Genomic DNA, 24,480 nt, shown 5'->3' on the forward strand with positions numbered 1-24,480 from the left:
CCATAAGTGCTTAGCACCATATAAGGAAATTTATAAAGATCTTTTAACTAGAAGCAAGCAATCTAAAGTTACATACACTTTTTGCAAAAGGTAAAACATGAATCTGAAAATAATGCAGAAAAATGCTCAGAGGATAAGGATAACTTGCCAAAAATAAAACGCTCTCGGTTAATAGTGCTTTTAGTGATGACAAAGAAAACATTGTTAATTATGAAAATATAGTAGCATGTTTTTTAATTTTTGGAACCTAACCCTGCTTTTCGTACTAGTTCTTTGTTTCGCATAACACGGCAATTTTTTGGAACGTAACTACCGTGTTATAGGGGGGTTACCTGTACTTGATATACTGTATAGTAGACTAAGGTTCGTTGAAGCACTGGAATCAACATTTCTATAAATTAGAATTAGAAAATATATCTGAAATATGTCATAATTTCGATACAAAATCTTTTAGGGGGTTATTATTCAGACTTTAATTGCAATTTTATTTATTTAGGACTCACTTGACACTGTATACAGCAAGCGAGTAAAATCTTTTATCAAATGATATTTCTTGTCTAGGTTTTAAATTAGGGGAATTGAAGAAAGAAAATCATTTTTTTTTTTTTTTGTAAAGAAATGCTTAAAGGTCCTGTCTCATTACTGGTGATAATTGTTTTTAAATTAATATCTTGCCAGAGAGATTCTTAAGCCGTTTCGATTTTTTTTTTTTGCTTTTGTCTTCTCGAATCTATTAAGACTTACTTAGATTAGATTTTGCTTACAAATAAGCTTTAATCTTACCTTAACACCGGAATCGTTATCGAAAACTTGTTTAGTTCTGGGCAGGACCATTTTTTTAACGGCCGATTCCTCTAAAGAATCCGCTATATTTGCTACAGCCTGAAGCGCCGCCGTCTAAGTAATTGGATACTTAAATTAATTTTCTTATCATTTTTATTAAAAAATTAATTGGAAAAAAATTAAGAAGTAAAATTAAACGAAAATTATCATAATTATTAAAAGTTAAGAAAGTTTTCTGTTAATTATTCATTATCTCTTACCTGTATCTGCGGTGTTGTAGAGTCGAATGCATTGTACAACATAGGTAATACGTCCGATTTAATATCACTCTTAGGCGTTTTTTTCATGATAACGTCTAATCTTTCCAATAGCGTTACTGTCGCCTGAAAACGATTTTTAAAATTTCGGTGTTACAACATACAAGCACAAAATACCGTCGTATGTAATTAATTAATACTGTAACTGTATTTTTCACCTGTACAGATTTAGGCATACTGAATACAGTACGAAAAAGTGGAAGAATGTAGGCTTGATTTTCTTCCGGAGTACTTGCTTCTATCATAAATAGTATCGGTTGTAAAGCGGCAGCTAACACTTCCGGTGATTGAAGTTCGGCTTGTAAAGACGGTAAAACGTGTTGATACCAGAGTTTCTAAAACCGTGTAAAAATACAAATCGATGCTATGAATCAAAAATTCACTAGTGAAAAAAAAAGAAAAAACAAAATGCACCAATCCCAAAAGGCTACTTTTTGCCAAACACGGTTCTGCACTCAGTAAGAAATTACACAAGCATCTAGTATAGTATTTGTAATGCGTCTCGAAAAACATATTAAGCATTTGGAAAATAAAACAGAAGAAAATGTTTACAGAGAGATTGTATGTGAATGAAAACCTACCTTGGGAATTGCTGGTAGTACACCTTCCAAACTGTGATAGAAATTCGATTTATGACCCGAATCTTTCATTTGTATAACGTCGAGGTATAAAAGAGCGTTAACTGCTGGATCCATAAAATATCTAATCTAAAAAAATTAAAGAAATTCATTAACGTATTGGTCTCAAGAAGTAGTTAGTTGAAGTATGGATTTAAAGTAAAAATATATGTATTTAAGAGAATTTAAAATATCTATCTACAAAATAACGAAAGAAATATATATATATATATTTATGACTTGTATGAAATATGGTCATTTCCCTGAGTTTTCATAGAGTAACATATTTCTTATACCAAAAAATATTGCAAGAGCCTCTCAACAATATTAATATCATTGTCATATGGAAAGGTGACAGCTAAAAAATCGAACCGCAGGAACTTTTCAGATTAAATATTAAATATTACTTTACTTTGCATATTTTCTTCATATACATTCTACAATAATAATAACTAAAAATTTAATACATAAAACATTAAAAATATCTGTGAAAAATCGTCCTATTTACGACTCATCTTCACTTTGAAACAATCCATTTTCTTGTTATTGGAAAGATGTCTTTTTAAAAGAGAAGAGATAATTTGCATACAAATTTTTGCATAAATTAAAAAAAATATTATATATTTTATTAAAGTTAAGTAAAATATCTTTATTATTATTATTAGCATTCAAAGTGACTACCATATTATATGGAGAATGGAATTTGTTTAGTGTAGTAGATTTTACTTTCTTAACAGAATGTTAAATTAGCTTTCGCAAGAAAAAAATAAACAGAAAGAGTACGTGAGTTTCATTTCCGAGTATAAAAAAATTACGAATTTAATTTGTATTGAGTATATTTTAATGTCATCATTAATAAAATAAAAGACGGTAGAATAATAAAGCGACTTTCTTATTTTAAACGGCAACTTTTATGTTTCTTCAGTTGCTAGAGTGGATATTCCTTTCATTTCGTATTATACATTACTCGTGTGAAAAGCATGGAAAACTTGGCCTTGGGCTATTGAATGAATTGCCATTCCCAACTATAGACAAACAATTTATGTTTAAACAGAAAAGAATCGAGGCGTGTACATCCAATAAAATTGTTTTTAATGAAAAGAAAATATATTCTATAATTTCGATTTTCAACTTTGATAAAAGACTAGTTTTTATCCAAAATTTAAATGATAAAAGTTTATTTTTTACCGAATTTCAAAATAATTTTTCTCCTTTTTTTTTTGCATTTATTATTTACAAATTTCAATTATTACATTAATCGGGTATAGATCTAGACGTTAAGTCGCCTTTATTATCGTTTCCTATTATATAATGATAATAAAGAAGAAGAAGAAGATGATGATGATTAATAACATCATGTTTAGTTTACGTTACATCATTTTTTAAAAAAGGTATTCCGATTAATTAATTAGTAAACTAGGCTAAGTGATCGTATAATTATCAATAGTGTAATTAAAGAAAGTATTACCATCGATCAAAGTTTAGAAAATTATATTTAAATAAGAGATAATAAATTTTTCAAATGTTAGAAAAGTATAAATTTGATGAATGTTATTTACGTTGCATTGAAAATTTCAGTTTAACGCCGTACTTACGATAGGCTATCTGTCTATTCTTGCTCTGATAAATTACATTGAAATGTATATTTAGGAAAAGTATATAAATATTTAATGTTTGAGTGATAAAGGGCCGTTTCTGCTTTAACTAGACAAGGACTATATGACTAATGTTTGCGATTAGTCAGATGTGATTCCGTTATCACTGTTTTCTGCGAAAGAAACGACTCTTTTTATGTTATTTAATGCTCTCCTCGTAATTGTAAAGCTTATCTTAAGTGGCGATTAACGTCGAATTTTCGTATAAAACCGAGTTTAGTTTAAATGCAATTGAAAAAAAAGGTAACTAACCTATGTTTAATACTGCATTTTTTGTAAACTAAAAAAAAGTTTAAGACTAAACACGTTTTTTGGAACGTAACTACCGTGTTATACTGTACTTGATATACTGTATAGTAGACTAAGGTTCGTTGAAGCACTGGAATCAACATTTCTATAAATTAGAATTAGAAAATNCTCCTCGTAATTGTAAAGCTTATCTTAAGTGGCGATTAACGTCGAATTTTCGTATAAAACCGAGTTTAGTTTAAATGCAATTGAAAAAAAAGGTAACTAACCTATGTTTAATACTGCATTTTTTGTAAACTAAAAAAAAGTTTAAGACTAAACACGATATTTTCTAATTTAAAATATTTTAATATACTTCATAAAATTTTTGACTATATCGTTAAGATGCGGTCAATTGTTACAGTATATATTAAAAAGATATTATTAATTTTATGGGAAGAGACATGATTTTTTACTATTAATTCGAAAGAAGTGCAATTAAAATAATTTTAATTGATTTAATTGATCAAAATAATTGATTGATTTAATTAATTCAAAGTAAATAATAAGTATTAAACATGATAAATATCATGTTTAATACTTATTATTTACTTTGAAATTGGAAATATAATTTATTTTTAATGTTCTTTATAGAATATCAATAATAAATTCATTGATTAAATCTTTTATTTATAAAGAATATAATTAAATACGAGTATTATTTATAAATATATTAAAAACTGGAAATAATTTTTTCATATTGAATTTTCTATTTAATTTCGTTGCGAATTTAATATAAATTTATTTACTAAATTAGAAATAATAATAATTTTTAATATTTTTTCCCCTAAAGAAATAATATTATTTGCTCGATATGCAATATTATTAATTTGAGGTTTCCATTGTTAGAAAAATTCTATTTGGAGCATTTTATAGTTTTGATAAACTGTGAAATTCATTTATTAAATTTATCATAAACTCTGAATTTTGTAAATTTTTTTAGTGAATAACTCGTTGATAATTAAATTACTTCTCGAGTGAATTACTAGAAGTATATTCCTCGGTTTATAACGGCGCATTACTCTTGCATTAAGAGCAATATGCAAATTTGAAACGAAAATAAAACGATGAAAAAAGTTAAAATGGTGCTTTTAATAAACTTTTAGTAAATTTAAAAGTCCATATTATATAAATACTAACGTAAACACATACAGATTTATGAGGAGTCGAAGAGAGTGAGTAAACAGAGATTGGCGCAAATTAAGACAATTGTTCTGTTTTATACCGAGTGTTTCAGCTTATTTTATACAGATTTAAACTATATAAGTTTAGCAGAAACTAATTTTTAAAAAATATATATATAATTAACACAAATACGATTTTAAAAAAATTAAATTCATAACGAAAATTTAAATGTACCATTAAAAAATTCTTAAGCAACTTAAAGGCTGAAATTGCAATAATGAAAACGTCTAGAAAAAATTGTGTCGATTATGTTATTAATATGTAAACATTTTTCATCTTTTTTTTTCATAGTCTTACTGTACTTTTAGCTTATGTTAACTTTTTAATTAAATTAAAATTAAATTATTTAAAATTATTTATAGAGAATAAGTCTATTCTAAGAAAAGAATTTTATAAATACACTAGATAACAAGTTTAAGCACTTTATTGTCGAGTGTTCTTCCCTAAACAGCAAACTGTAACCAGCGTTATAGGCCGTAATATGCTGATGTGTTACATTAGCAAAACGAAATCTTTCTTTACAAAACAATTCCTTCACATAAAATAGTACAGTTTACGTCGAATCTTTTAGATTTGTAGAATATAATATTTCATAACTCCTGTAAGTGAGAAGAAGTAAAATATAGCTCATATTTAAAATAAATCACGAAACTTTTAAAAGAATGATTGGAAGGAAGCTTCTACGTTCTAATGATGCAAGATAAAAGGGTCATATAAGAAATAATTATATACGGTGGTTCCAAAATATGAGAACAAATTTCAATAGTAAATTCTGGAAGGAAAAAGAACAAAAATGGTCCTATTTACATATATCCAAAAATGAACCAGACATGGATGACACCACTGAGCAATAATATCAGATCTGTTATGCATCAATTATAGTAATGAAAGAGGGAGTATGCAGAATGCTGTCTGTTTCGTGAACAGATTTAAGGTGCAAGCATGATACAATGCTGTGAGAATGATCCTTTATTCCGACTATCAGAAAGAGGCATGATATTCACGTACAGAAAAGTGAATGGGAATGGTCGGGGGATGGCCCAGTTGTATCATGGTTAGTCTATATCATGAAAAAATGTGTGACCACTTGTATTGAGATTCATGGAGGATACTTTGAACGTGTACTTTGATTCTGCCTGAGGTATTTTATGTATACGACACGGTTGTGAAACGTTATATCCTGTGTATGCAGTTCACGATGCTAGTGGTGTTCATCTATCTGAGCACCAGGACATTTCTAGACATGAGTTAATAGGATCACTCCTGAAGTTTGTTTCCATAGGTTAAAACCGTTCTGTACAAACTTATAAACTATCTTTTATTTTCAATATATTATCATCAATTCTCTGTAAAAAGTATAGGCCTAGATATTCAAAAAAAGTAATAAAGTATTGCAAAGCAAATACGCAACAAATTTACGTAAATAATTAGATCTATCATTATAAAGTTTAATTTAACTACTAATCAGATAACGGTAGCAATAAAAATTTTTGTTAATTACTTATTATTTTAAAAAATAAACATCCGGAAAAGTTTGAAATAAGCTAATTGAATATGCACGTTGTGTTAAAATTTTAATTTTCTTTATCATCAGCTATTTAGATTTCTATGCTAGTATTTTGATTTATTCACAGATCCGATTGTTCGTAATCACATTGTTGTAAAATATGCAATACTTTAGCACTGAAAATTGTTATAGAATGAAATATAATAGTATATTTCATTCTATAACAATTCAGGATATTGAATGAGTTGTCACTTTGTGATAATCTCATTTAATGTTTTGATATATTGTAGTGATAACTCATTCAATGTTTGCACGAGATAATAATTGTTTTTATTATTTGATTTGATAATTTAATTAATATTTCAAGTTAAAGTCATGATAATAATTACGAATTCTACATTTCATAAACTATATTATAGAAATTTTAAATTTATAAATCGAAGTTTTCATTGATAGAAAGCCAACGTGCTAATTCATTTAATAATTCTCATACCAAAGTAAAATTTCAGGTCTTTGCCTTCTTTTTAACATTATTCGTCATATTATATCTTAAAAACGTTCAATCTTGCTTTTAATGTAAAGTTTAATCTTCATTTTTTAGGTCTATTCATCTATAATTTACAGTATATAATATATAAACTCCGACTAAACAAATTCTAATGTTTATAAACTCCATCTAAACAAATTCTAATGTTTATAACTTTAATATTTGATCCTTCATGTCTAATTTAAGCCTAGTTTCAAAGCTTTTAAAGAGAACAATAAATGGCGTGAACGTGAGTAATTTTCGTCACAGATATAACAATTTAATTGTTTGTGTAAATATACTGCTAACCGTTAGCATTTATTATTAATAAGCTAATAATACCTTAAGGAATTTGGCATTTCGACGACAGTTTTGATAAACCTCGATTATTAATCTATTTGTAATATAATTAAGTACAGTTTTTAATCATTTAAAGCCACTTACCATTGAGAAATTCTGTGCGCTTAATCTCATTTTTGGATCCGTTTGTAATAAATTCTGTAAAGGATCGTGGAGATAGTGAGTCATTCTATCCAAAATTTCGTCCAAATTCGTTTCCAGCTAAGTAAAAAAAAAGAATGGGTTAAACGATTTCACAGTGATAAGATTTACGATCGTTAAATTTTTATTTATATTTTCCCAGGCGAAGTAATCATTGCCAAGTTCCTATTACAGATTGCCAGAAATTGGCGAAATATCCTACTAAAGAAAAAGAATCTCAATCGTAACAACAAGTAATTGGATACTTTCAACCTTTATCTTGTTAAAGCGTTTGTCAGTGGTTTCTAAGAAAAATAAACCGAAGAAAATATCGCCACACGAAAATTTATAGACAAAAATATTTCTATTACTCTTTAAAACAAGTTCTTACCGTTTCTAATTGTCTGCAGTATAAAGCCGTGCTTAGATTCGATTCTAATAATGAATGTCCACTATTGAATATAGCACAGATTAATAAGCCTAGTGAAAACATGTCACTTAAAGGTGAACACGAAGAAGACGATTGAATCTCTGGAGCAGTATAATCCAGATCGGGTTGTCCCATCTTTGGTAACTTTGATGTAAAAGGTTGGCACGGTACTAAACCCTGAAAGTAGATGGACGATTAAATATCTACGGTAGATAATTTTCTTAACTGTAGTTAACTTACCATAAGATCAAATTCGTGGCATTTTTCTGTAAACTCGAGACCCGCGAGTTTCCATGTTCCTCTTTTATTGATTAAAATAGACTGGGGGCATATATTTCTGTGAATAAGTTTACAAGAATAGTGAAGAAACGACAAGGCTTCCGTAATCTGTAATGAAAAGTAGGAATTTTTCAGGATTTCTTTCAATAATTATCAACTTAATCGAAACCATCGAATTTCATTGTTTCAAAATGTGCTTCGTAATTAGAAAGAACCCATTTCGATTACGATGAATTGTCGCTGTTTAATTTTGAATTGTCGCAGACAACACGAAATTAAACAATAACGATTTGCAGATTCGAAGCCGATCAATTTCGCATACGTAATTAACGTTGACAATTCCAGAATCAAAATGTTTAATATCGTATCTGCAAGGAACAATTTCGAAATGGTTAATTTCACGTCGGCAGTAAACAATGATATATTTGAACGTCTCCAACTCCATTTCTGGATAAGCGAGTGGCCGTCTAGATCGATGCCAGATCCGGTCTTACCTAAAATCCAATGGATTTGATTCTTTATCGGATTCGTACTACGAAAAATTCTGCTTCTCTCGAAGAACTATTGACAGAGGTCTTCAAATAACCAAGAAAAGTTCTATTTTCAAAAATTCGGCCGCACGTATTGAAGACTACATCAACAAAAGAACTGATAAAATGCACCACAGATTTGATAGGTTCAGATAATTTAACTTCGAAATCGATTAAGATCTCAGCTAGTTGAGTGTCTATTTTATCGATTAAACGGTACCTATCGTATATTTTAAAGCAAGATTTTTTTCCCAACAACTCTCAAATAAATAGTTTTATACGAGTCTAACAATCAAAAATTGCGTTCACAGCAACACACTCGAAACAAAGGGATTTTCCCCCATATATTTAATGGAAAAACTTATATATAACTTATGGAATTTATAAATTAAGCAGATATTTATTTCGATATTAAAAAAATATATATTATATACCGGCAAATATCTCAAATATTTGTGGAATGATTAGATAATTAAACTACGGAAAATTCAATGAAAACAAAAGAATGGTGGCGCCAATATTACTTACGTCCCAATAGTTCTCGTCCGTCTGTCCGCAACGACCTACGTGACTTACTAATACAAATTATTAAAAATATATAGGCTATATATATAAACAGTTTACATGCGAATACTTCAAATTTGTTTTCATTTTAATTTATAAATTATATTAAATTTAATTGTAAACGTTATGATATTGATTGTTTCATAATTATCCCAGTTTAAATTCATTCAATTAATTTATATTTTTCCGCTCTGATAAGTTAATGGACGTATTTAACTAATGCAGTCTCGGTCTTATTTAAAATAACGATAAATTTAAATGTAACAGAAGATCTACTTTAAGAATTTCATCAACAGTTGTTAACTGGATTTATTTTTCCATTTATAAATTAGGAAATGTTCGATTTTGTATCATCAGAGTATAACAGATCGATAACAAAAATAGCATTTCGACTTTATAGCCGTGTTCAGTGTAAATATATTAAAAGTGAACGTGACCCCGATAAACATTTAATTCCATTAAATATTTACAAAGAATGCTTACAATAATACTTCTAGTTGTATCGTTATCGAGATATACTCTAACTATAATTAATATCCTATAAAATAATACTAATTTAGTTCTTGTGAAACGTATCTACTACATCTTTTTCGCCCATTTATATTAATAATTTATATTTTTATTTTCTTTGTAATATAGGAAACCCTCATTAAAAAGTGTCAACGAGAAGGCGATTGAATAAAAGAATATATATTTTTTAAAATAAATTTGACAAGTTTAGTGCCAAATAGACGTTATAAAGGTCGAAGTGTTTTTATATCAGATAGCGAACAATGAGAAAAAAATACATTAAATATTATTATTTTATTTTTTAGAAATTTGCAAGACATACGACTACTAATTAAACTGTCAATTTACTTATAAAAGATTAAGATAATAGTTACTTTGACATAAATTCTCATCAGAGACGTATTTCTCCTCNTAAATCATTCTTACATTTTCAAGCACTTTCATTTACTTCCGAATTTGAGATGAGAACTAATTTTTTCTCCAAAATCTCATTTTCAAGAAAAGAGCATCATTTACTCGTTAATAATTAATTTGTAATTAATTAAAAAATGATGTTTTTAGCAAGGTGGAAAAGAAGACGAAATAAATAATTCAAATGTATTTAATTTATTTTGATATACTGTATTCATTTCATTGTGATTTAACGTTATTCACGCGAATATTTTTGTACGGATCAAATACCTGATGATCTATTCGTTGCTCGTAAGAAATTGCAAAGCTTTTGGGAAACATATTCAATAGGACGTTTTATAATATCGTGTTTTTTGCATATTTTTGTATTTTTGAAAAATATGAAAATCTATATCCATATTTTATAGTAGATTATTCTGTATGAAGCACATATTTTTAATGATCGAATGTACAAATAATAATAATTCGCGTGCAAAAAATTTAAATTATAGAGAATGTAGTTTATATGTGTCTTGCCCCTGTACATCATACTTTTCCTAATAACAACATAATCATACCAATAACTCCGTTCTGAAAAAAAAATTTTTGAATTGAAATCACGTGACTACCGGTCTAGACCGGAAGTTCGTATATAATCAGGGCCTCCTGCCCCATATCATGTCTGAACTTTCATCTATCTAAAGCCGTTCTCGAGATTAAGGAAGGACAGACAGTGAGAATTTATAGAATCTACAATAATAAGTTATCTCTCTTATCAATTATAAACAATTGTTGATAAAATCATATATCAAGAGCACACTGTCTTGAACTGTAATCGTTAATTACAGTATATTAATATTATATCACATCGATACAATTCATTACGATCCAAGTTAACGTCCTCTTCGAGATTTTCGTTTTTCTTGCCACATTCATCGTAATACAACTTGTTTTTAGTCTATTAATTACATTGACATCATCATTCTTTTTTCTCTTTCGGTAAAAATCTATTGCCTCAATCTTTCATAAATATTAGAAAAGTGCTTCTCTTTTGTAATATATTTTTACTTTCGGTTTTCATTTCAGTGTAATTATTTGTAAGTTCTTTGATAATTGTTTTTGTCTGGAGGCAATAGTGTCATATAAATAACAGAAATGTAATTGGTATTCGGAAGAAAAACAAGCTAATTGTCTGTCTTCGCCCATTGTTAAAGCTATTTTAGTAAATGAAGATGCCTTAGAATAAAGCAATATTACTTTTAATGATTTAACAATAGTAAACATTAGCATAATTACAAGCAGATTCTTAGAAATTCAATGTAACTTATCAAAAAACAATCTAGGTTAATCCAACTTTTGTTCCTTTATTCGTACAGAAACTTATAATTTTGCACAAGTTGTCTGTCCAAATACTCGTTTTGTGAAGGTCTGGAACGTGCTATTCAACAGACACGTAGTGATGAAATGTTTCTCTGTATGAAGCTCTTCGCTATCACATCGTATTTTAACGTCACGCCTCACAAAAGTGTAAAATGTACTAGGAAATAACGTCAGGAATACGAGCATTATTTTCCAGCATAGTTTATTCTTTTCAGAATTTCTCTAATTTAACTGAGATTTAATTTAACACCCGTGCAGTGTGAAATTTTATTGATCGGCATGTAATGATGATAACATTACTCTGTTTGTATTTTATTAAAAACAAAAATTCGATTTTATCAGAAGCGAGCACCTTCTTAGGAAATCCAAAATGTTTTTTAATTATTTGTCTTTTAATTAATTTTTGTATATTAATTGGGAAATTAAACGGAAATAATATTTCTAGAAGTAACCTTTCTAAAAAAAAGAAAAAAAACGAATGTTGATTTTAGTAATTAATTGAAAGTATTTATGAAACAAAATGCACAATTTAATTCTAAAATTCGAATATTTCCTTCAGTTTTCATTTGGAGAATAAGATTTTTAACTGGAGAATTAGGGGAGATCGGGGCAAGATCGGCATGTTAAGCTTTACTTAAATTTTGTGTAATAAATACTGCTGTAAACTGAAAAAAAAGCTTTGCATATTGTCTATTGGAATGTTACCTTACTATAGAACTGGTTAAAATCAGTTTGGAAATAAAAATAATTAAAATAATTACAACTTTACAAGAAGAGAGAAATTGACGAAGTTGCCCCGGGTATAGGGGCAAGATCGGCAACTTCTCTCTTTTTGTAAAGTTGTAATTATTTTAATTATTTTTATTAAAGTTGCCCCTGGTATAGGGGCAACAGTAATGGGGCAAGATAGGCACGTATATAAAATTATGTTATTAACAATGTATAAGTTGGAATTCACTATTAAAACAAAGAAATACAAATCCAACACCCATTTAATATTATTACAACGAAATGCAAGTTCAAAGACATATATACATGAATAACAAATGCAAACATGTTTTCATTTATCATCTGTTTGATTTTTATCCTTTGCTTCTAATGTGGCTTTATGTTGCCGATCTTACCCCGCTAGTCATGATTTCGAAACATTAAGTACAACCCTGAGAACAGAATGCCAAGCCACGATCTGGCCACGTGAATAAGTTGAAGTTACACCCTTCTAACAGGAAAAGTAACTTTCGTTATCATGGAATTATAACAAAACCTGCCAATTCAATATAAATGGAAAAAGAAATATTATATGGAATTCAACGAAAATGAAAATTTGCTTGATAATTCAACTACGCTTGTTAGAGAACAATAAAAACACTACAATCAACAAGCCACTAATAAAACTCAACTGCCTAACCTATAACCAAAGTCTCCTTTTAATTTGTTTTTTAAAAAAAGCGCTTGACAAACTTGCCCCGCTTACCGAAGTTGCCCCGATCTCCCCTAACTTAGAGAATATTTAGGAGAATATCTCAGAATAATTTACTTATCCGTAATTTTAATTTTGGCTCCATTCCGAGTGACCTTAACTACTTTTAAATTATTTAAGTTATTATTATTTATTTGTTTATTTATTTTGAAATTGTTGATGAAAAAAGCGTAAATATACTGAATATTCGAAAATAGTTTACTCGAAATGGAAAGAACGTTTCTACGAAAAAAAAGGTCGCTAAAAGTATGAAATTTTAAAAGCTTTTAAAGATTTTATATCATTTTTTTAACTTAGAAGAAAGTGTCTTTCTATGTTTCAAACTCTTTACATAATTTCACTTATGTCAAGATCCAAAATATGTTGGCCCAGTGCAGCATCACTGATTTTTATAACTTATCAAGCTTAAAAAGTACTTTAATTATTTTTATCTTGTTCTGTTATAATTTACCATTATATTTCTTAGTCTGAGAGAAAATATATTAAATCATTCTTACATTTTCAAGCACTTTCATTTACTTCCGAATTTGAGATGAGAACTAATTTTTTCTCCAAAATCTCATTTTCAAGAAAAGAGCATCATTTACTCGTTAATAATTAATTTGTAATTAATTAAAAAATGATGTTTTTAGCAAGGTGGAAAAGAAGACGAAATAAATAATTCAAATGTATTTAATTTATTTTGATATACTGTATTCATTTCATTGTGATTTAACGTTATTCACGCGAATATTTTTGTACGGATCAAATACCTGATGATCTATTCGTTGCTCGTAAGAAATTGCAAAGCTTTTGGGAAACATATTCAATAGGACGTTTTATAATATCGTGTTTTTTGCATATTTTTGTATTTTTGAAAAATATGAAAATCTATATCCATATTTTATAGTAGATTATTCTGTATGAAGCACATATTTTTAATGATCGAATGTACAAATAATAATAATTCGCGTGCAAAAAATTTAAATTATAGAGAATGTAGTTTATATATAAATATATCATCATCATCTTCCGGCCTTTGCGATTTACAGCCTTTCTCTTCCAAACTACTCTAGCATATTTTCTTATTTTATTTAAATATATTGTATACAGGGTGTCCATGAAGTCTGGATCCATAGGAGTTATGCTGATCTTGTTTATTCTTTTACAGGTAAATCATGGCACTGAATAAGAAGGAATGAATGCAAGTTATTTTGATGCTAGAACCAGCAATTGGCGAGAAGACGCCGAAGAGTTTAACAGGCTCCATTTAGACTCTGTGTGTGATTGGTGAGAAGTCTGGAAGGAGCCTGTTAAACTCTTCGGCGACTTCTCGACGATTGCGGATCCTAGCTTCAAAATAACTTGCATTTATTCTTTATTACTCAGCTCTGTGATTTACCTGTAAAAAAGCTAAACAATATTAATTACAATATATATATATATATATATATATATAGTATACAAGTTGAAAAACATAGTAAATACACAAAGAGTGGTGCCTCACGTACTAGATTGGCTTTCGGGAACTATTAAGCTCTGGAGAGGCCTCGGTCAGCCTGTGGAGTGACTCTACTGCATGGTTTATCCGGTTCAAGCACTTATCGTCCCTGAGGTAGTTACCAGAGGAGTATGCTCTCTCTAAGCTCAGCGAGCTTCCCGAGTGTCTGAGGCTTCCGAGTTACCAGTTTCGAGCCCTTCTCTCTCTTCTCTCCCGTTCGCTCCGCAATTTAAGGGATTTTTGGACTGAAACTTCCGACCAATTACAAATCTTCCTTGCGCGAACAGCTTTCACCTAGGTCTGCCGATATCCGACCCACTTGTTTACGGCCAGGAGTTCACCATCTGACAAGTGGTCTATCACCGGACCACACGTGGGTCCAATTAGCGAGGTCGGCGCTTCTTTTGTTCCCTCTCTGTTTACAAGCCAATACTTTACAATAATAATTAAATTTTTAATTAAATTGTTATTTAATTAATAATNACAATATATATATATATATATATAAAATGCTTATTTAATGTAAAATTTTATAATTAAATACTGGCACGAAGGCGATAAATTCTAAAGTTCCGCACTAACGACATAAACAAAAGCCCTAATAAATTAAGATCGATGGTAAACAAAAAGTTTCGATTACAAGTAAATAAATATTTATGCCAAAATTAACTAAATTTATTTTGAATTCTTCCATGTTTTTCATTATTTGTAAATGGATTATTTCGATTATGTCGTCAGTAAGACCAGAAAGACTCCACAGAACTGTTGCGAGAAGCGATATTTAATTCGTGCGATGTTTCATGCACTCGTGATCTTTAGCTTAGCGACATATTAATTAGAAAATTAACCTTTATTTTTATAAAATGTTCATTATTTAATAAATATAGCAACAACTTCCGGCTTAATTTCCTGTAAAAACAGAGAGTAATCCACGTACATTTAACATTGTTTTCTTTGAGATATATTGACAAGACACGCGTTTCTAGATACTATATCTTGAACATCTTACATAATAATTGAGTTTTTCCACTAAATATATTCGTTTAAGAAACATAATACTGTATATAAAATATTTAATTTTAAAAATGATACATTATATTTTCTTTTTTATTTAAGTTTCGTTAAATCCTCTAAGCCACTATATAAGAATTTTCTTATTACAGTTATTCAGTCGACTAGAATGAATAGGAATATTCTTACGAAATTATCAAATCGAAAACACCTGTTTCCAACTGGAAACCAACAAAACCGGGCATTTTCATTAATATATCTTCTATCGTTCTCTCGATTGAATCGGAAAGCATCTGCGATCGATCGATCTCAATTGAATTCAATCCATTCGTTTCCTAAATTATTCAAAAGTAATGAATGTTAAATAAGTGTAGTAGGGAACTAGTTAATGACGACACAGTTATTATTAATTTCGTTCTAGAATATTTCCAAAAATCAAACTCGAAACGGATAGGACCAGACTGTACGTCAACTGTAAGTAATGGACCATATTAGGTATAGGATTGGATGAAATGGCTGCAGATGCCATTGCCATAAAGAGAGCTAAATATTTCACAAGTTAACACTCTGGCTAATTGGAGGTCAGCTGGAGTCGACAACTTAATATAAGAAATGAGGAAGCTGCAATTTCGTTTTTGCTACGTGTAATTTACTTTTTCTCTTTATAATTATATTAACCACATCACTATAACATTTCTTTTTTTTTATTTTATGGCGACTTTATTTAATATTCAAATATTATTAAGCTTATAATCTCTTCTTAATCTACAGTTTGGTTTGTGTTTTATTTGGATACTTTCTATACATCGACGATAGAAGTATTATCTTTGAATGTATATAAATTTATAATGCTGTTGTTTTGTAACGCAGTTATAATTAATAAACTAACAGCTGTATTTCAACGTTACAGAAGCATAAAAATTCACAAATTTCGTTGTTTAGTACGAGCCAAATCATCCATTTTTATTTCTAACTTCATCGCTTATTCACAAATCAAATACTGTTTTTGGGTTTTTCATATTTTACGTAATGATATAAAATCCAAACTAAATAAAATGTCTGTATTTGTATCGATTTTTAAGTTTAATTATTCATTAAAATATTATTTTTAAACTTTAAAAAAAAAATTTAAATCAAATCTCACAACAGTACTTATGCATTATCTTTCTTCTCACGTAAATTCAGAAGTCCATAAATAAGATTATTATTATTATTCTTCAAATAAAATTATCCTACGTAATCTTATAAACAATAAGTATGAAAAAAACAGTAAAATATATCCCTATATAAGCCTATATTAGTTCTATACCTTTTTAAAATTGTAAATTAAATTTGATTTCCGGTCAAAAGTGTAACGAGATCAGAGCCCATTTAAGATTTATTAACTTATTTCAACACAAGATAGAATAAATCAATATAAATTATTTAATAAATCAAAATACATCAATATTCTTTTTAATATATAATTATTTTTTTTTTGCACAAAAGTTACTTAAAAATATTTATTATAAAAAGAAAATGCAATTTGCTAAATATCATTAGAAATTATGTTAGTTATCAAAGCAAGATTCTGCTTCTTATATTACAGTTAGACAAGAAAAACAACACCCAAGCGAATCATAAATTTTTTGTTCTGTGACAGTCTCTCTCCAATGTCGAACATTAAAGATCATCATTAATTCGTTAGAAGAAAAAAAAAACTTTACAATAAGAATTTACTATTTATTATAATATAAAAAATAAACTTTCTTTGATAAAAATAAATATAAAACATATATTAATAAATATCACAATTTTATTATCATCCTGGAAAATAACGATATATATATATAGAAAACGAGCAGTTTAGGAAGATAAAATTACGTGCAACATATACAACGATTATAGCTTAGATATTAAATATCATTGTATATCCCGCATTTCCCTTTGATGTACTTTGTCTAGTTTCTCTTTATGTTCTTCTACCGTTCGCCAATAACCAATTAACAATTTATCGAGGCAATTATGGTTTATTCGTTATATTAAGAATAATGTAGAACGTAAAAGAAAATAATAAAAATATTCATCTACGTACACAAATTCTATATATTCAATGCAAATTTTTAACATTTTAACACTCCAATAAAAATATTTTAACTATTTATTTTTTTCCTCCGATCGTTCGATGAAAACAATTGAAAATTTAATCGGATTACAACTAAACATCTATATAAAGTTCCGAGAAAAAAAAATCTTTAAAATTGATCCGTAAGAAAAAGTTCTTTATGCATTTGTTCTTTTTTCTTTATCAAACGGATTTTTAAATCTATAAAAAAATCTATCAAATGCATTTATTATATTTATATTATATAAATGAATACGCCATGCAAATTCGGCAACAAGGGAAAAAGATCTGATATATATAAAGCTCACCTGGAGTAATCCATATTTGATCTCTATATCGAGAAATGTATATTCTCGAACAGAAGGAGGAAGATTTTGTGGAAGCCTTTCTTCTAAACAACCCAATACGTTTGCCAAGCTACCTAATACTGGTTCGGCCGCAAATGCCAAAGCTTCACTAAAAGAATAATACAAAAAAAAATCGATTAAAAAAGATCCTATATTTCATATTCATTTAATTATTTATTATATAAAAAATTAACACATATAAATTAATAGAATTAAATATAAAAGTCTATATTATTAGTTACATAACACCTATATTAATTATTCGAGTTATTAATAATAATACTAAAATTTTTATGTGATATTATTATTATTATTCAGAGAAACGGAGTTACATTATTAGATATTATAATATAGTTCTTATGCAAATTTAAATTTTACATAAGAGAAAATATATAGGAAATTGATTTTGTGGAATTTCAAAAGATTGGAATGTTCCACTTGACAGAATATTTTGATCGTGGTGATTTTTAACTGATTTTTTTTTCTAAATTTATTCTTTTAGATAAATTATCTATGATAGACCGAATTTTATATTCTCTAATACCTTCTACGATCGCTGTTAATCTTGTATTTAATCACATTTAATGAATATTATTATTTATTTAATGATTAATAAATATTTAAATATTATGGGATTTATCTGGTAGAAAATAAAGACTAATTCTGTAAGATTATCATCTTGTTCTCTCTTCGGAAAGAGGATTCTAATCTTCATGTATAATGATTCGATAAAAAATTTATTACTGAAAAATAACCTGTCGAAAATTAATTTGAAAACGTAAAACGACATCAATTTTTAGATTTAGAGCTTAGTTTTAAAGGCTAACAAGTTTAAAGTTACGTGACATCATTTCCTGTTAAATATAATCCAGGAAGAAATCCCACTAGGTCAAAATTTTTCTGTAAAAATATGGAATACTAAAATCGATCACAGACCATTTTTGATAAATCTCCAAACGTTCAAAATATTTAAAAAACAAAAACAAACTAATTTTATTATTATAATAAATTTTAAAACGTTGTTTTTTAGTTAAAATAATGATATCGAATGCAAGAAATAAAAAAAAATTATAAATTTAAGATTTCATCTTTATAAAAAAAATATTCTAATTGATTTTTAATGCTAACTACTCGAGTAAAAAAAATCCAACTTTATGTATTCAATAAAGAATAGATTTTTTTTACTTAGTCAATTTAAATTAAAATGCTTCATTTTATTGTAGTGAAAAAAAATTATTACACTTATTATCAATAAATCTTTTTAAATCGGCCATTATTCAAAAGTCTCGATTGATTAAGATCTGTGATATTGCTATTAAAAATAAAAACATTCGGTTATATTCTTACTGAGAATTTTAGATTTGTATTAAAAATAATAATAAATCAAAAGGATTTTGTGTCATCTAACACAGTTTTTTTATATCTAGATATTTAATAATTATAAACTGTAAAAATAATAAACTTAAAGCTAGGAATTTCTTATTTGTTACTATAAAGAAAAAAAAATTGTATTTATTTACTACAAAAAATCTACATGAATATCCTTAACTTAAATCATTTTTAAATAATAAATTGTAAAATGTACAGTACATAAAATTATTGTTTCAATAAAATTTATAATTTTATACGGAAAAGTAAAGAAAATTGATGAGACTACTTTTAAATCACTTTAGAAATTACAATAAGCCGATTAAATTATTAACTATAAACTACAGAGTTTATATATTTGATTACGAATATATTTCTCTCTTAGTAAAATAAATCGAAGAGGAAATATATATGAAATTTGTTGTCTTATTCCGATTCGAATAGGTTCGTAATTATGCTTTCAATTGGAATTTATCATACAGGCAATTTCAATATGCAGGCAAACATAGCATAACTTATATTAAACAGATGTATAAATTTGTTGTGATTTGATTTGATTTTTAATACAAATTTATGTGAATAGTAAATAAATGACATTGAAACTTTGATATAAACTTTCTGATGGATTCTCAAAATTGAGTCGCTGTTATCATAATCCTTGCAACAACTATTGATTAAACAATGAATTTATATTATAGAAATAGGCATTTTGTTTATACTTGAAAATTAAAAATAATCTTGATAACGTTTAAAATTTGTTTAATTTCCATATAAAATTTCCTATTAGTAAACTAGATGATATCTCAAGTTCACCAAAGATCGAAAAATAAATAAATATTTTTTTCTATCTTTGGCTCTCAACTCTTTTACTTAATTTTAATGTAACATTAAAAATATATCCCTCCCTTTATAAAACATTAAAAAATCAGATTAAGTATATTATTAAACAATAAATAATGATTTCTTATTTAGTTTGGATTAAACAAATGCCTGGAATTTAATCGGAATTGACAATCTTCTCTTAAGTAATATTAAAAGCTTCAATTCGAATAATCTTGTATTGAACAGATAACAAAAGTAATTTACTTTCTGAATTTGTTTAGTCTATACTTTTATATATATACTTAATAGGATGTTCTTAAATAATTTTCACTAGTTATTAATTATATTTTTTCAAAAGTTATTTGTCGTTACAATTAAACACAGTAGTTAGACATTATTAGCAATTTTATTATATTAACTTATCAAATATATTTCTGAATATTAAGACGTTTTAAATTAAAATTTAACAAAATTATTACGTATTAAGTTAAAATTTAAAAAATATTTTTAAAACAATATAAGAATTAAAGTATTTTGTAGCCATTTCGTGTGTTATTTTAATCATTTTACAGGAGCTTCTTATTTTTAACAGTACATGAAAATTTATTAAGGCTACGCTTGAAAATATTCCGAAAAATACAAGAAAAATCCTTTTATTTATTTAAAACAAATTTATAAATATAAAATACCATTAGAAAATATTTAAAAATTAAATCATAAACATGAAGAAACGATGCATAAAAATATTGTTTAAAAGCATTTATGAAATGCCAAATTTTTATCATTAAAAATACAATTAAATTCAATTTTATATACTGAAAAACCAACTTCGAAGGACAATTAACAGTTAAATACAGTTGTTTTTTGCGATGTCAATACAGTAAAGATTTTTTTTATGTATCTTTGAATCATAAAATATTTTTCATATATTTATTATTCCAATTTCATCAGTACCGTGAAAAAATAGTGCTCGGGACAAACACTGATTTCTCTCTTTACGAAGTATTTTACTTGTAATTCTTCTTTTAAATTCATTTTGATATTACAACTGTTTATTTTTGTATATCATTTTATATATTAATAACAATAAAATGATCAATCGATGTTAAAATTTCTAACAAAGAAAAAATTTAACAATTAGAAAGTCTGAAATTTAAATTCAATAAATATATATGAATATTTTCATCGTAAATATGAGATTAATAAGGATTAACGCCATCCTCAAATATATTCAATATTTAATGTCCCAAAAGCCAATTGAAAAATCGAATCAGATATAAATTTCTAATTTTAACTTAGTTTTTTATAGTCGATAAGAATGACAATTTCATACTACTGGTCAGAGTATCTGAAACTTTGTGATTTTCATGGATAATTCAAGACGGTTTCGTTCTTCGACCCTTACATGTACTGATCGACCTTACTGCCAAACGGATCCACCCAGATTGCTTTATAAATAATTTCTGAAGATTATAGTAAAAATTATTTGAAATAAAAAAGGCAATTTATATGATATTTGATTATTTAAAATTCTCTTTTCTTAAATAGTTTTAATATTTGAAATCAAAATCGGATCTCGAGTAATCAAGAACTGATAGACGATCGTTTAATCTTGAAAACAGGAGATTAGACTTCCAAGCAATTAGAGATTAGCAATAAATTGTTTAATTAAAAATTCTCTACATATTAATACACATTGTATATATCATTAAAATAAAATCGCGATTTCACTATTCATTACTTTATTAAAAATAATACAAAATTAATTCACTTCAGAGTTGAATATAATAATTTTACTTTCGGGATTATACAAACTTTCTGGAATAAGAACAATAAATACATGTTATTCAATAATTCTAGGAGAATTGAAATACCTGTACTACGTTTCGGCTTATTCGAAAAATTTTACACACTTGTACTCAATATAGCGAAATTTTAGAATATTCATTGATTTAAAGCTATATAATTCGAATACTCTGATATTTTATATGTCATGCGATTTCTAATGAATTTCATTTTATTTGCAATAAAAACAGATCTTGTAACGCTAAAAATTCTGTGTACAAATGTCTAATGTTGGACAGTATGGGAATAAAGGTTTTGTTACTGTCCAAGAGAGGAAAGAGTTAAATAAAAAATAAATTAAATTAAATGTCTAATATAATTTAAACTTTAAATTTCACGAAAAATTGGAGAAACTATAAGGACAAATTTCAGAGTGGTATTTCAAGAGTATTCTTTTTACAAAATATGAAGTGTGAAAATTGCATTATGAAATTTTTTCACAAATAAGTGAAAAGGAAGCTTTGAAAATTTTCATTGAAATGTCGATGTAAAGTTCATTATTTTTTGAACGAATATGAAATGCTTATAAGTAATTGTTGATTAATTAGTGAAATGTAATCAATCTTATAAGTTGAGATAAATGATGGCTTTCTCGAAAGCACTATGGTATGCATATACTGATAAATTACCAAGATAGGTTAAATTTTCAATACATTCTGTTCAATTAAAGTAAATTTTACATAAAATAACTTAGTCGTCGCCGCTATTGTCATATTACTTAAAATCGGATTCAATTTTGTTCGTTTTTGATAGATTTTACCCATGATAAACTCAGTCAGCATTATTAGGAAATGTGAGTGAAATTTACATTGAAAACTCAAGAGAATATACTTTATTTCGAATCAGATATCGGATTCATAGGATAGGAAAATGTTTCCTTAAATATCGGTCACATTTTGCAAATTTCAGTCACGCAAAACAACTACAATCTCGTCAACTGTTCCTATTAAGCAGCATGCATCGTTTCAAATACTGCATGACTGCAATCGAAAATAAAAACAAAAAGTTTGTTGTTCTCCCGTCGATTGAAAACACAAAGCAAATAAATACCTTCGTGTCTGTGTCATTGTAACTATTCGAAATGGAAGCCAAGAGGAATTTTGTGATGAAATGTATATACAGTATATGTAATATAATTAAAATAAAATTACAGTATTTTTCTGTTTCGTTGGTTCATTCCTTTATCATAGAATTTCGACCATTGTTACACTTCATAAGTCAATTTTTAACGTGTTTCAGCTGTATCTCAGAGATGTGCCACAAATGTTTGCGCACGCTACTTGCAGTCTTGGTAATGGGAATTTTTGAATGGCTGAAAACTTCAAAGTATGGCCGTCCTTTACTGCATATGACTATTCAAAATCTAAAGAAATTATTATGATTTCATTGTGGTTTTTCTACACAATTCAAAATGACTGTATAATGTAACTATTAAGTTTTGTACGAATATCATGTAAATTATATATTCTTTCATAATAAGATTTTTTTATTTTGAATAAGGTGGAGTAAAAAGAACAAGTTGCTCATCTACTATTTTTTCAGTTACCATTACACATCTCTATTTATTGATGAAACATATCAAATAACAGATGTGATGATCTCATATCCGAAAATATAACATTTAGTAAGAACTAATTCTCTCTCTCACCAAAATATCAGTTGTTTTGTGATCTGTTAAGATTTGCAATTTTATCCGATATATTTTTTATCAATATCTGAAAGCAAAGATTTTTATAATAGTAAGATATAAAAACAGTACTGAAGAAAATGATACTGTTCATCCAGGAATGTGATGAACGATAGTACCTTTTTTTTTGTTCTTTTTCAGCCGTTTTGTCGTCATTTTAGTAAAATTATCGCTTCTATTTCATATTTTGAAAATCAAAAAATTTGGCTCTTTAGTTTGTATATTATACACATTAATATATTGTAATCCGAATTCGTGATTTGTTAGAAAATGATTATTCTGTGTCAATAAGGACCTAGAATGGATATTGTCGAGGAAGAAATGGCACAAAATATAGCTAACAGAATAGTTTCGACGAACTTAAGGAATATTACTCGAACGAAAACAAATGAAATTCGACAGTTCGATCAATGGTTGCTAATAAAAACAATAATAATCAAACTTGAAGAAATACAATAAAGAAAAAATTTGATAAAGTTGATAGATGGATCAAAATATTTAATGAAAAGCACGAAAAAATCTTGAATTTTAAGGTTTTAGTAATTTTTTGCACTGGTTCTTTGTTTTCCAAAAACTACACCTTCCGCAGAAAGAATATTTTTGCTCACGATTGACAAGAACTAAAGCAAAATAAGTTTATCTAAAAAATATGCTAGGTTTGGAGAAGCAGAAGAAGACGAAGAAGAAGAAGAAGAAGAAATAATGAAGATTTCCTAGAAAATCTTCTTCATTAACCTATTAAATTTGATATTATACGGTTGAGAATATTACTTTTTCGTTATTAGATTTTAAAAAAATCAAATATTTTAGAGAAATTTCCGTATATTTACGCTATCAAATCAATATCGGTAATAATGTACTAAGAAATTGTTAATAATGTCCATCTATATTTCTT

General features: G+C 27.2%; 1 protein-coding gene across 1 annotated transcript in view; it reads right to left on the minus strand.

Moving 5' to 3' along the window:
* The window catches only part of LOC111636122 (SCY1-like protein 2), a 78,935-nt gene that overhangs the window by 19,686 nt on the left and 34,769 nt on the right, over nucleotides 1-24,480 (minus strand). The window contains exons 3-10 of the mRNA XM_023381296.1: nucleotides 17,825-17,972; nucleotides 8,029-8,175; nucleotides 7,750-7,965; nucleotides 7,323-7,439; nucleotides 1,682-1,807; nucleotides 1,259-1,435; nucleotides 1,044-1,166; nucleotides 784-897 (exon numbers count right to left, since the gene is read on the minus strand). Of these exons, the coding sequence (XP_023237064.1) occupies nucleotides 784-897; nucleotides 1,044-1,166; nucleotides 1,259-1,435; nucleotides 1,682-1,807; nucleotides 7,323-7,439; nucleotides 7,750-7,965; nucleotides 8,029-8,175; nucleotides 17,825-17,972 (1,168 nt within the window). The remainder of the gene's footprint in view (nucleotides 1-783; nucleotides 898-1,043; nucleotides 1,167-1,258; nucleotides 1,436-1,681; nucleotides 1,808-7,322; nucleotides 7,440-7,749; nucleotides 7,966-8,028; nucleotides 8,176-17,824; nucleotides 17,973-24,480) is intronic.

This window comes from Centruroides sculpturatus, unplaced genomic scaffold (assembly GCF_000671375.1).
Source record: "Centruroides sculpturatus isolate CEXI.00-Female unplaced genomic scaffold, Cexi_2.0 scaffold965, whole genome shotgun sequence".
NCBI classification, from domain to species: domain Eukaryota; kingdom Metazoa; phylum Arthropoda; class Arachnida; order Scorpiones; family Buthidae; genus Centruroides; species Centruroides sculpturatus.